Source organism: Ictalurus punctatus, chromosome 24, assembly GCF_001660625.3.
Source record: "Ictalurus punctatus breed USDA103 chromosome 24, Coco_2.0, whole genome shotgun sequence".
Taxonomy (NCBI): Eukaryota; Metazoa; Chordata; class Actinopteri; order Siluriformes; family Ictaluridae; genus Ictalurus; species Ictalurus punctatus.
The window spans coordinates 5,806,972-5,821,610 of record NC_030439.2 but is presented as its reverse complement, the minus strand read 5'-3'; the positions used below and the strand labels follow the sequence as shown (position 1 = coordinate 5,821,610).

The window sequence follows — 14,639 nt, the reverse complement described above, 5'->3', positions numbered from 1 at the left end:
GGAATAAGTGCTTGTTGTTTAAAGGACCCAAAGAGGATGCACCTATAAACTTAAAGTGCCGTCTAAACTGATACCAAATCTTAAGTGTGTTAAGGGGAATTTGATTATCAGTATATAGAGAGAGCTTTGTAGGTAGAGAGGAAACAAATAAAGCAGGTATAGGGGATTCCCTACAAGATGATAGTTCCAATTGACACCAAGAAGATCCAGGAGATTTAACCCAGTAGCAGAGTTTATGGATGTGCACAGCCCAGTAATAGAATTGAAAATTGGGCAATGCAAGTCATCCACTAAGTCTACATCCCTGCAATAAAGATTTACGTACCCTTGGTGGCTTCCCAACCCAAATAAAAGAACTAATTATTTTATCCAATGAATCGAAGAATGATTTGGGAAGAAAAAGAGGAACTTGCTGGAACAAGAAAAGAAACTTCGGTAATATATTCAGTTTTACGACATTGATCCTGCCAATTAGAGAAAGGGGGCGGTAACCCCAACTCTGAATGTTAGATTTAACCTTCGAGATAAGGTTAAAAGGTTAAGATTAGATAAAGAACGTGTCACCTTGATTCCTAGGTATTTAAACCCTGACTGACTAAATGGAAAAGGTAGAGCTGCCTGTTGGAGAGAAAATGCTGCAGTATTGACGGGAAAACAGTCGCTTTTATCTAAATTTAATTTATAACCCGAGACAAAAGTGAAGGTTTCCAGAACACCCAAGACAGCAGGCATAGAGGCAATCGGATCGGTTACATACAATAACAAATCATCAGCATATTGCGACAATTTGTATTCGACACCGTATCGAACTATTCCTTTAAACAAGGGAGAAGATCTTAATACGATCGACAGAGGCTCGGTAGCGACAGCAAAAAGCATAAAGGACAGCCTTGACGACACCCTCGTCCAGAGCAAAATAATCCGAATAAATATCGTTCGTATGAACCCTGGCTTTAGGGGATGAGTAAAGGAGGCGAATCCAAGAAATAAATTTATCCCTGAATCCGAACTTCCTCAAGACTGCAAACAAATACTTCCACTCGACCCTGTCAAATGCTTTTCCAGCACCTAAAGAAATGACAATCTCAGGAAGCTCAGCCGAATGCTTTGAATAAATGATAGAGTGTACGGGTATTGGAAAACAATTAACGTCCCTATATAAAACCGTTCTGCTCCTCAGATAGAATATAAGGGAGTGCGTTCTCTAAACGAGATGCCATTACTTTCGCAAACACCTTTACATCTGCATTAAGCAGAGACAGCGGTCTATAAGAACCACAGGAGGATGGATCTTTACCCTCCTTAAGAAGGAGAGCTGTAGTGGCTTGTGTCAGAGTTGGAGGCAAAGACCCACATTCCAAGGATTCGTTGAACACAGATAAAAGCAAATGGTGCTAATTTTCCAATAAACGTTTTAAAAAATTCAATTTCTAAACCCGTCTGGGCCACGAGCTTTGTTAGATTGCATAATTTTAACTGAATTTTTAAAAAAAAATTCAAGAGAGAGTGGGGAGTCCAGTTGCATGGCGATATTCGAATCAATAACGGGGTTACAAAGATTTTGAAGGGATGCGTTCACTTTAGCATTGTCTGTGGGAAATTCGGATTTATTTCCAAATTTGAAGAGCGAAACGATTTAAAAGTAGCATTAATTTCCATGGGATCTGTAGTGACGATATTATAAGTGTTTTTAATACTAGGTATGAGACAGGAAGTGGCCTGTCGCCGTAGCCGATGTGCCAGTAAACGACTCGGCTTGTCGCCATGTTCATAGTAAGAACCACACGTACGTAACAAGCGTTCCGCCTCTTTTGTCGAAATAAGATAAAATCCTGCCTGTAAGTCGAGACGCTGTTTAAGAAGTTCTGGAGAGGGATTCAACGCGTATCTCTGATCGAGGTTAATGATCGCAGATGTGAGTTCATTAACCCCAGCAGTGCGTTTTTTATTACAGAGAGCGGAGAAAGAAATAATCTGCCCTCTGATATAGGATTTAAGTGTCTCCCATAACAATGAATAAGAGGTGGAGTCATTCTGATTGAAGAAAAGAAAGTCATCAATAGAAGTGGAAATGAACTCACAATGTTTTTACTATTATTATTATTATTATTATTATTAACTTATTTCAGCACGTTCACCTCACCTCCAGGGTCGGGGGTTCGATTCCCATCGTGGCCTTGGGTGTGTGGAATTTGCATGTTCTCCCCGTGCTGCGGGGGTTTCCTCTGGGTACTCCGGTTTCCTCCCCCAGTCCAAAGACATGCACGGTAGGCTGACTGGCGTGTCTAAAGTGTCCGTAGTGTATGAATGGGTGTGTGAGTGTGTATGTGATTGTGCCCTGCGATGGACCGGCACCCTGTCCAGGGTGTACCCCGCCTTGTGCCCGATGCTCCCTGGGATAGGCTCCAGGTTCCCCGTGACCCTGAAAAGGATAAAGCGGTATAGAAGATGGATGGATGGATATTAACTTACTTTGCAGATTCTCCAGGGGGTATGTAAACTGTCAATTGTATATACAGACTGAATTGACTGCCCTCGTGTGACTTAAACTGCTACACTTTGTCCATTTCAATATACACAAAAATAACAGTAGACATGTAATTAAATCAAACAGTGATATAATTTATATTAATTTATTATTATATCATCATCATAATCATCATCAGGTATTGTGAGGAAGTGTGAGAGCCTGAAGTATTAATACAAAAACAAAAATGCCCTGCAACGGACTGACTGGAAAAGTCAAAGTTAAGGAAAACTTTAGTTAAGGATAATTTGAAATATTTTGAAGCAAGATCCCTGGTATGGACCCCTAACTAATAAAAGCAAACGAGCTTTCATATGCTGAAGTTCAACATTTTAGCATGAAAAATATTCCTACTTAATAATCTACATCTAGTTCAAGCAACAATTTAACAGTTCCAAATTTGCACGTTAAATGTCGGTCAAAAAAATTAAAATCACTTGAGCAACGGTGCTTCCGAGAACTTGCCGAATAAATGAGACGTTTAATTATCCAGTAGCACAGTGATTACACAAGTCATGAGGCAATGACTGGTACAACTATATGGCGTAGTGCTAATAGATGATCGTTGTGTTATGAATTTGTTATCGTTGGCCATTTAAAGAAGTCTTCCAGTCTTCCCCGAGAGTGTAAATAAATATGACTGTCAATTATTCTCCGACACAACAAAGCACTTTACCCCTGATTAACCATTCTAATCAGTATCAGTTCAATGGTAGCACACAAAGTACAAACTGGTATTCAATTTAACGAACAATGAAAAGAAAACCAAACAAACAAACAAAAAAAAAAAAAAAAACAGCCAGTGTTTTTTTTTCCTTTCTTAAATTATTACAAACCAGCAATCAAAACAAATAGCTGTGAAGGGTATTTCACAGAACTCACCCTCTTTCAAACTTATCTGAAAACCACACTGCAGTAATTAGTAAGTGAACGGGATTTGAGCAAAACAATAGAAATAAATAGAAAATGTGTTGTACCAAAAAAAACCAAAAAAAATAAACAAACAACAACAACAAAAGAAAAAAAAGAAAAAAAAAAAGAGTGTCATGGCCTTTGAGCACATTTTAAATGTAAAGAAAAAAATTGTTTTGGCCACAGGAACCATTTAATGCGGAAAAAAGAAGGGAAGAGAAAAAAAAAAAAGAAAAAAAAAAAAAAAAAAAAAAAAGACTTTGTGCACATCACACAACTGGCAGTGATGAAACAGAAGGAGACAAAGCCGTCAATCATCCATGCCTATGTTGCGAAACAGATACGACATCGACTCTCCGTTGTGAATGCGACGAATTGCTTCAGACAGGATCATGCTGATGTCGACCGTCTTGATCTTGGGACACTGCAGTTTCTGGATCTCATGCGGAATGGTGTTTGTGACGACCACCTGTACCGGGAGTGAGAGTCAAACAGTTAGAGAGCAGAGACTATTCACGTGAAGATATACTTTGAGCAGCACTGTTCACAGACTCGGTTGCACATCTTATGTACGTCTGGAGGATTAAAAGCAACGTCCACTAGATGGCACCGTCAGAGCCGAAACATCTCGGTCCATCTTGTTTCCCCGTCGAAACTGTGACGTTTGATGATTTCATGCACAGCACAGACTGTGACAAGCTCCGTTTCTCTTTACTCTTTCAAGTTCCTGCTGTCGTCATTATCCAAGTCTCAAATTTGAATAAACCTTCACTGGACATTCACACATATTTACTAATCTTGAAAATTCAGAAGACTGGTTCTCAAAATAGATCGTTCGGTGGGTTTAAGAGGTTTTTAAAATTCAAAACTATTACTATTTAGTACTCGGTAACTGTTTAGAATGGTACACAAGTTATAGTATTGTACAATAGTACGGATACAGCGGCCATCTTGGTTACATAAAGTTAACAGCGGTGGCTCAGTGGTTAAAGGCTCTGGTTTACTGATCAGAAGGTCAGGAGTTCAAGCCCCAGCACTGCCAAGCTACCACTGTTGGGCCCTTAACCTTCAATTGCTCAGTTGTATAAATAAGATAAATGTAAGTCGCTCTGGATAAGGGCGTCTGCCAAATGCCATAAAATGTAAAAATGTCAAATGTAACAGCAAGAATAAAATCGATCTTTGGGGGGGGAGCAAAAAAAAACCTTTACAGTTCTTGCAGCGGAGCTAGTTTTTATGTTTAGATAATTACGTCTGACTACAAACCTCATCGATCGCAGACTCCTCGATCAGACGTGGTGCATCAGAGGACAGGATTCCGTGAGTGGCCATGACAAAGATTTTATAAGCACCTCGCTCCTTCAGCGTCTCAGCTGCTGCCAGGAAACTGTCCACATCATCGATAATATCATCCTACAAATGATGAGAAACGTCAGACCGTATGTTGCATCAGGCAGTAAAGGGTCTTAAATGTGTTGGCGAATTACCAAAACGGGTTTAAAAATAGAATCGAATGCTTTTAGACCATCTTAAATCTCACCACGATGATAGCGATCCGACCTCCCACGTCTCCCACGACGGTAATTGGAGGCTTTTCTTTTGGGATGAGTACTGTTTGATAAAATAATTGACATTAATAACCATGCAGTAATAATCATTAGTACATTTCAAGTGGGAAAACATGTGCAGATTAGAAAGAACATGGAGTGGTGCACGCAAGTGCTTACAAGGTATCTCCAGGCTCGGATGGATGGCTCCGATGTTTTTGACGGTAGGTGGAGAGTGTCGCCCGTCCACAAGATCGGACTCGGCATCCTGCGCCTCGCCGTGGATCACGGCGATGCCCAGCCGAAGCCTTTCCGCAAACGACTGTGCCCTACAGAGAACAGGGTATACTACATATCCATCATTGAGCATTTCTGACATGACTCGTTTCTGCACTGATGTAAAGCCACTTATTCATACAAGCTGCTAAATTACCTTTTAGCTGATGCTGGAGATTTAGCCACAATTACTGCGTTTCTATAGTCAGGGATCTGCAGGTGAGACAAAAAGAGGCATAATCAGAAGGACGGGCAAAGTAGCAGTCTAAATAACCACCGAAGTTGCCATCTGGCCATGAATTTTAGACATAAAGTAAGAAATGAATAACCTTTAAGTACTGCGAGTGTCGCTATATCTAGTCATTACAGGACCGAACATCAGCAGCGAGAACAGTGTGCGCTGTTGATGCTCAGGCTACTGGTCTACACACCTCTTCCTGAATGTACTGCAGCAGAAACGGAGATGCTCGCAGGTTGTCTACTGGAATGTTAAAGAAGCCTTGGATTTCCTTTTGGTGCAAATCCATAGTGATGAGATGAGTCAAACCTGGTCAGAAAAACAAGGCAATCAATCATACTGAAAAACTACTAATGTCGCATTGCAATGTGTGTCAGCTAAGATCAGGGCCGCCGAAGCAACGGGGGCAAACTGGCATCCGACGCAGCACTTTTCAAACTACTTGGGTGGGGACCCAGCACTTTAGGCAATGACTGACAGACAGACAGACAGACAGACAGACAGACAGACATGATCGAGTTGAAAAACCAATCAAAACTTCCAGTTCAGCTGCGGAGGAGTTTCATTTCTCCTAAAGGGGATATCCTACGAGCGATAAACCGTTACCCACGCTTTGGCACTTAATAATAATCATATGTTGTATCACAATGTGTGTCATCGCCAATGTTTCAATATTTTAAGTGACATGTATAAAATATAAACATACCATATATATATTACAGGAACATTCCCCAGAGGACATTTTTCAAATAAAGTAAGTAAGGCTTGCGATCATTAAACTCCTCAAATTTTGCCTGACCACTTTTGTAGTAGTGGTGCCACCCCTGGCTAAGATACACCGTGGGATACAGTAAAGTGACGAACCACAGTGAAATCCAGGAGCTTTACCTGCTTTGCCCATCATGGAGGCCAGGAGTTTGGAGACTATGGAGCCTCGTTTCCTCATTTTGCACTGTTTACTGTAAGGGAAGTAGGGAATGACTCCGATAATGTTCCGTGCACAGGAGGTCCTACAGGCGTACACCATAATAAGCAGCTCCATGATGGTCGTATTAACATCCCTGTGAGGAAAACATGGAGATTCATATATAAAACAATGAAGATCAAAGTATACTTCACTTTTCACTTAGGAACAGTGTACGCGTGATGCAAATTTCGTCATCAACAGAGCACTGCCAGATTTTTCCAACCATACATGCGCGTTTAATTCTTCTGCACTATTTAGCTGTTCCACAAGGTGGCAACAGTGACTCAGGGCCATTTATTCTCATGGTAGATGAAGAAAAAAAAAAATGGGAGAGACTGAACAGAGTATTCGTATAATTCTAGCCTTAAAGTGTATAAGGATTTGTATACGGGTGCTAATCGTGGTGAGAGATTGCCCTAGCATTGTTTTGTGTGTTGCTGTGATTCTTCTTCGTTGTCTTCCTTCACACCAGAAGGCCGGTTTTACTGCTCTGTACTGACTCTTATACGTCAGGAGGGGTAGCGCACGTCACCGTAACGCACATGCGTCGACCTCCAGTGTACGCGTACATGTCCAATGGAGTATACTTTGAAGGGCTACGCGTACGACTGTGCGCACATGCTAGCACACGTGTAAAAAAACAAAGTATACTTTGGGCTTAATACTGCTGCCCCCTTTTACCCTATAGTACGCAATGCATCCATCATTCTTTTGCAATAAGGAAAGTCCGAAATTCCTTTAACCGTGCAACTGAGAATAAGTTTTAATAATCTTGTACATGCTAATGAGGCTTCTTGCTCATCTTTTTTTTTTTTTAATTTAAAAAAAAAAAAAAAATTATATATATAAAAAAAAAAAAAAGATAGATAGATCAATAAATAAATAGGGCAGGTTTCTTACTTGGATACAGTCTGGATGATGAAGACATCTTTACCACGAACAGACTCTTGGATTTGAACCCGCGTCTCTGCCGTGAAACAAAATCTATTATTTTTCAGTTCTGCTGTGCTAGACTCACTGTTGTGCAATCAATATCTAAACATAAATACAGTGGATATTTTAAAATAATAATAATAAAAAGTCTACACACCCCTGTTAAAACTGGCAAGTTTTTGTGATGGAAAAAAAATGAAACCAAGATAAATCATGACAGAACGTTTTCCACCCTCAATGTGAAATTCCAACGTATTAAAAATTAAATGGAAAACAATCAGAAACATTTTAGGCAATGTTAAGAGAAATGTGTTATGGTCTAAAGAGACCAATTCCAAAAAGGTATAATAATTCCATAATCCCAAAAGGTTTGTTTAAAAGGCGCTTCATGCAAAACCTCACCATACTCACGGTGAAGCATGGTGATGGCAGCATCACGCTTTAAGGCTGCTTTTCTTCAGCCAGAACTGGGGCTTTTGTCAAGGAGGAGGGAATCATGAATAGCTACAAATACCAGTCGATTTCAGCGCAAAACCTTCAGGTGTGCGAGTTTCACTTTTCAGCACGTGATTTTGAATGACCTAGCCAGAGCCCAGACCTGAATCCGACTAAAAATCTGTGGAGTGACCTGAAGCGGGCTGTGCACAGGAGATGCCCTTACTAATTTAATGGATCTAGAATGTTTTTGCAAGAGTGGGAAGATATTGCCAAGTCAAGATGTACCACACTGAGAGACTCAGTGGTAAGCCCGAGTGGTGGAATAAAATCAAAAGGTGCGTCGACAAAGTGTTAGTTTAGTAGGGGTGTGCACACTCATGCAACCATGTTAAGTTGTTTTTTATTTTTACCCCCTACCCTATAAAAGTTTGATTGCCTTTCACTTTATTTATATCTTTCGCAATTTCACAGAGAAAAGATCGGACATGATTTATCTTAGTGTCGTTCTTTTACTTCACAAAAACCTGCCATTTCAACAGAGGCGTGTAGACTTTTTACATCATAGACAAAGTATCGAGAAAACTATTCCATCCTTGTAAGCTGTATAAAAGTGAATTCATTCCAATACACACAGCTTTGTGTCAAAACAAACTGTGCCAGTTTTACAGAACCCCAGCAACCCAGTTTGCTTCTCTGCACTTGCCAGAATCGAATGAGCACTTGTGCCATCAACCAGGCTCAGAATACTACCACGTAAAAAAAAAATGTAAATAAAAATACTGACGTCCACAGGAGTAAATTGTAGATGTGAAAGCACATTTACGATCACATTAATCGCCTATATGATATGCAGTTCTACTTCATTTTTACCGATTGTCATATGGAATATTCTGTGCCGTCTCACCTCTGTTTGCCTCCTGATAGACCTGCACCTTGCCAAGCTCCACACCCAACCGTCTGTACAGAAGCAGAGACAAAACAAAGATAAACAGGATGAAACGGAAGGGAAAAAAAGAAAAAGGAAATCACAAAAGCCAACACAATACAACATCAATGGAGGTGCAAAAATCTTCTTAGTTTCTTTTCATCCGTTAGTTAACCCGATTTTAATGCTAGTTACCCGCGTAAACGGTTTTACGAACCCCAGATAACCGCTGAGGATGGTGAGAAGCACCTAGACGCCTTGTGTGAACAGAAGGCAGGGATGCTCAAAGTCATGAGATGACACATGGCCATCTTTCCTTGGAACCTTGTCACAGGGTTTTCGCTGGGTTGGCTGACTTCGGAAAAACTCAAGCAACGTTCCTAGCATTCTCAGCCCGGAGCCAGTACCACACATACACGCAGTAGATACCTGGTTGAATAGGACTGGCAAGTGCAATACAAGGTGTCCCAAAATTCTCCATACATAGGGGGAAAATTAACACACTGTAGTAAAATGTCTTCCAAAGTTGTTCATACTTATACATAAACAAAGTATACATATATTTCTGTTTCTTTTTCCCCCAGACAGCCTTTAAGAACACCTTTGACAAAAGAAGAACGTATTGAAAATCACTCTCATGGCTGGATCTGGAAGCTGTCACAAAGTTGTGAAGGACTTGAACAGGAAACATGACAAGCACATCACACACACACTGCTGCAAATCTTTAATTAAAAAAAGACTGGAAGTGTTGCGGACCGACCGAGAAGAAGTGGGCGTCCACGAACATCCGCTGACGAAGACACAACCGATGTGGTGCTGGCAAACTCAGCCCCCTACGTACGGAGACACTCTAATGTCTGCCAGAGGTCAGGTGGTGTGACCGGGTGCTTAGCATCGTAAATAAATGCAAATTTTTATTCACACAAAAGAATAGTATAATGCTGAGGAAAGGTCCAGAAACCCAGTGGGGAGAATGAGGGTAGAATGGAAGAACACTTGACTCGAGCCCCTGTACACGCATCAGCGGAATCCAGCTCAGAGGTGACTGCCTGCGATATGGCAAAGCAGAACCACTCGACCCATGTTAGCGGCGCGCATTCGGTGGCCAGCCACAGAATGGAGATGTGAAAGACTCCGAATAGATGGAGGCGAAAGAAAACCTTGCGTGATGGGCAGAACGAGGTGTGCGCCGTTACCAAGGAGAAAAAAAACCCCCAAAAACCTAGCAATTTTCATGTTTCAAAATAATGGACGTGAATCGAGAATGATCGCTAATACGGTTAGAAAGGCTGACGAGGGAAAACCAACTCAAAGCTGGAGAGTTCTGTAGCACTTCACTTGAAAGGAATTTCACACGTCAGAGCTCAAGATATCTCAGAAAGCAATCAACGAAGCAGGAAGGAGAAGAAAGTGAAAGATGGCTGCATGTCAGCGGTACTTCTCGAAGGTCTTACTATTCAGGTGCCATGGCCGTAAGCAGGGGTGAAATAGAACCTAATTTTCCACTGCCTTCGATTCCCTTATGGAGACGCATCTCCAAATATCCATGCCACATTAAAATACAAAAATTCAGTGGATACACCCAAACTACACCACCTCATTTCTCTATAGTGACAAAGAACACAAACACAGGTTGTGTAAAATGTTATAGTGTACTGTTCTCATGAAAAACAACGTGCGGATTTTAAAAAACTCCTCGATTTGTTTCAGACAATTTCACGCAACACATTTTAAACCAATGCACTCAGCTATTTTGCATTCCACCCTGCGGCGATGTAAAGCGGAAAGTGAAAGGTCAGGAAAGTCTACATCACTCCACATCCACTGCATTTAAATTAGAAAATTGCAGAAGTTTCCAATATGGCGGTTAATATGGTTAAGAACCATATTGAATTACAAGTGTTGTCTGTAGGGCTATAGTCAAGACCACCACTAGCTAGGTTTTCATCCACATATTTTTATGCCAATTTTGGGATATCGCATTAAAGAAAGGCTGGATGGAAACACCAGATGCGATTAAAAAAATGTATGTACTCAAGTGTGGTGGATACTTCATTTATTTATTTTTTAATCGATAAGACATGCATATACACTATGAAGGAAATTTCTCCATGTACATCAAAGAGGTCATGTGACCTCGCCTCAACATATCATGTGATCGGATAATTGGCTCAAAAGAGTAAAAAATAAAAATAAGAAATATGGTGGAGAGCGAGAGATTTGTTTGGATGGACGACTCTGCGCCGGTTTCCCCGGAAGTGACGATTTGGTTCTCTTGAACGCATGGGATGGAAACGGTGCTTTATTTACAAATGTTTTATGCGATATTCCAATTTTTCGCACAAGTTACACTGGCCACTTAGATGGAAACATAGCTAGTCCTTGTCTTGGACGCGACAGTAGCTAAGATTGAGTCAAAACAAAGTCTTAAGGGGGGGTAAAGGACATGTCAAGATCGAGCCCAAATGAAAAGGAGACCGAGTCAAGATCGAGTCCGGAAACCATTGAAACTGTTTTAGAGGCCGAGGCTTTACTTACACTAGTTGGATTCATCAGTTGCTATTTTTTTCTCTAAAAGATGAAGTTACTTCTCGTCAACACATTAATACAGCGAGACCAATGCCCAAGGCTGACACCAGTCCAAGTACAAATGCCAATCAGTCTGAGACTATAGCTCCACAAAACATCTTGAGATCAGGCTCAAGCCCTAGCCCAAGTTATCAGTGGACTTTAACTACTATATATGGGTGTGTTGGATGGTAATTATAAATACCACGCTGCTTTGAGCAGGATTCTGAACTCACACTAACGGACAGAAAATGATCATTTTCTACCATAGCTTTTCAAGATGGCATGATTAACCAAACAAAAACAACAAAGTGTGAGGAAACTGTCTGCATCTGCTGAACAGTCAAACCTTGCGTGCTTTAGGAAGGGCATGGTGCAGACAAGAAACCATTTTCCGCAGGCGGGCAAAGCAAAAGGGAACGCAGTATGAAAAGTGGAAACCTTGCATAACCAGAAGAGACAGGAAGTCTTACAAAACACTTTCAAATTTGAGCAGAAAGAGAGCTGATGGGAAGTCGAAGGTGCCAAGCTTTTGTGAAGCACAATGACAACGTTGTCAGATGCTTTAAACCAATGATGGTGTGGTATGTTTATAAATAAATAAATAAATAAATAAATAAAACCACACAGAAAACGGAATACCAAGAAATTCATCACACCGTAGTTTGTTTGTTTTTTTGGGGTGGGGTGAGGATCTTTCAATCTTTTGATCTTTTTGTGAGATTACTTAGACAGAAGTATAATTATGGCTTTTTATATACACACACACACACACACACACACACACACACACACACACTTGTTTTGAAGACCATATTGTTTCTACAGATCCACAGAAATACATCATTAGAAAACGGAAAAAGATAGGAGTGCCTATACTTCTAGACTCGGCAGGAAAAACATTGGATGACTATGAAAATTGGAAACACGCCCAGACGGAAACACACCCCGCCAGTTTCCATGGTGAAGCGGACTTGATTTTACATATTGCATACACTGCACACATGCAAGAACGGCCGACTTTCCAGTCTGATTTTAAGCTTCACGTTAAAAACATAAAATAAAACAAAAATGACGTGGAAAAACAGGTGTGTCGATATTCACACTTCTACCATTTGGTACACTTGAATGAACTGAGTATACATTAAGTAACAGGATCCAGAGGGAATGTCAGTAAAAGTAAGAATGGATAGAGTCTGCACATTCAAATAAATAAATAAATGTAATTATTATTTTTTTTTTTTTAAAGTCCCAAAACTTTCTGTATTACTGTTCGCCCCTCCAAGTGACAAAACAGTTGATTTCCTTAAAAATAAATGCTAAAAGCTTTTCAGCATCGCATCATTTAAAAGTACAATCCTGCTTATATTTTTTGGTACACTGCTCAAGCAACAATTTTTCATTCACTTTGACATAGAACTTTTTGTCGAGTCGGGGTTATAATCCCCAAGAGACGCCGCTCTGGGAATTCGCATTACCATCACGGTCAATATGCCGTCAATTCAACTATTCAAGCCTGACTGCCATTCCACAATACACAAGCCCACACAAGTTACACAACCAGAGAACAATGTAAAGCCACACGTAACGCAAGTTACTGTAATAGCAACCTACTCGGCGATCCTTTTACCCAGCTCTCTGCTGGATGGGTTGGAGTTGGCCGTGAAAATGATCAGGCCTCCCTTTGTGGCGTTCATAGTCAGTGGTTTCTTGGCGTCGACCCCAAGGGACTCAGACAGTGGCTCCCTGGGCTCCCAGGCACTGCTGAGCCCTTCCTAATAACAGGATCACAGGCAGACCTGTTAGTTTAACATCACACTTATGCAAGTATCTCTGGTCACGTCCTGTAAGAAGAATAAGAGAAAGACCATACAGTAAATTACTATATTAAAACAAGTAAAAATAAATAAATTATATAACACAACACACACACGGAAACATTCTACCAAGGCCTTTCAGTGGGTCTACATCATGACCGACAAAAACATTCTACCAGGAGAGAAGAAGAATATCTAGATAAAAGTTTCCCCCTGCTTGATCCAGCAAACCCTTAACAGTCATTGCAGTTATCAAAGAAATTAGGATGAAAAAATGCCCAACATTGTTCAACCCATGACTGAGAAACCGCTCAAAGTCTGCCACCTTTAAGGACTCTTGTAACGCACTCTGAGGACCTGGACGCATCTAGATCGAGGATACACAGCGTTTCCTACGCGGCGGTCTTTATTATTACAGCGTGTGCTAGTGTAAACACTCCACTCCTAAATAAATCATGAGATAAGAATACAAAAAACACAAAACTGATCATCTTAATCGTGTTTAATAAACAGTGGGTACAAAGGAAGTCCTTAGCTTGCTTTAAAAATATGAGAATTCCGTGATGCAGACTAAAACACCAAGATTTAAGCCTGTGATGAACACGTGTAATGTTTTAATTGAGGGGTTCATTCAGTGTTGGCGTGCGTGCAGATCTGTTATACAGTTTATACACCTGGGCATCGGGTCAGGAAGTCGCTTTAAAGTGACACAACAACTGAAGTCGCTTTAAAGTGACCCAACAGTCAGCAAGGACAAATAGGCTTGTGCTCGAGTCCCTCACGTCCTTGCTTCCTTTCCTCGATTCCGAGTAAGAGAAGTAAAGGAAAGTAAAAGAAATAAGGAGACCTAATGAAAGAAATGAGAACAAGCACAACCACAGCTTTCGCAGTGACATGAAGCTTCAGAAGCTTGCAAAACAAAAGTCAAGCTAAAGCTAGTCGCCTTTAAACAACCACAACAAATAAACACGACAAAAATATATACATTTTTAAAATATTTCTCTGTTAAAACAGGACGTTTGTTTGTTTGTTTGTTTGTTTGTTTTTCCCCTCCTAGCCTACGCAGCTAGTAGTTTTCCAAGCAGCTAGTTAACAAGCTAACGTCCACTCTATGCAAATGCACATGTACAGACAAGCTATGCTAGCTGAAATTAACATCACTTACTGCCAATGAAAAGAAATAGACACCGCAAAAATGCTCAACATCACCTTGAACATAAACACAGTTATCATTTATATGTATATATTTCCCCTTCTCTTACCAGTTTTGGTCTTTGTTCTTTCTACCGCCTGCTCTACTGGATAAATGCAGAGTGAGACACACAAACGTGAAAACAATCAACAGAACCATGGAGGAGTAATGGCCGCCAACATCGCGGCTTTTCAAAAGAAAAGTCCGGGGCATCTTACACCTTACACACATAAAATAAAATCCGTGTTTTATATTATATTAACACAATAATATATTTTAATACCGTCGTTATCGCGTG

The 14,639-nt window shown here is 40.6% G+C and overlaps 1 protein-coding gene across 3 annotated transcripts; it reads right to left on the bottom strand.

Annotated features, from left to right (window-relative positions):
- Positions 1 to 2,617: 2,617 nt before the first annotated feature.
- On the bottom strand, positions 2,618 to 14,519 carry prpsap2 (phosphoribosyl pyrophosphate synthetase-associated protein 2). 3 transcript variants are annotated; one of them, XM_017455137.3, is made up of 11 exons: positions 14,412 to 14,519; positions 12,947 to 13,176; positions 8,743 to 8,795; positions 7,368 to 7,434; positions 6,389 to 6,561; positions 5,694 to 5,809; positions 5,420 to 5,475; positions 5,167 to 5,315; positions 4,980 to 5,050; positions 4,706 to 4,852; positions 2,618 to 3,908 (listed from the first exon to the last, which is right to left on the bottom strand). In XM_017455137.3, exons 2-11 carry the CDS (start codon positions 13,027 to 13,029, stop codon positions 3,750 to 3,752), a joined length of 1,074 nt encoding a protein of 357 aa, XP_017310626.1. In that variant the 5' UTR covers positions 13,030 to 13,176; positions 14,412 to 14,519; the 3' UTR covers positions 2,618 to 3,749. The 3 variants fall into 3 exon arrangements, with proteins under 3 accessions (XP_017310626.1, XP_017310627.1, XP_053531279.1); XM_017455138.3 differs by having other exon boundaries at positions 12,947 to 13,107; XM_053675304.1 differs by lacking the exon at positions 12,947 to 13,176 and having other exon boundaries at positions 14,412 to 14,499.
- Positions 14,520 to 14,639: the final 120 nt, after the last annotated feature.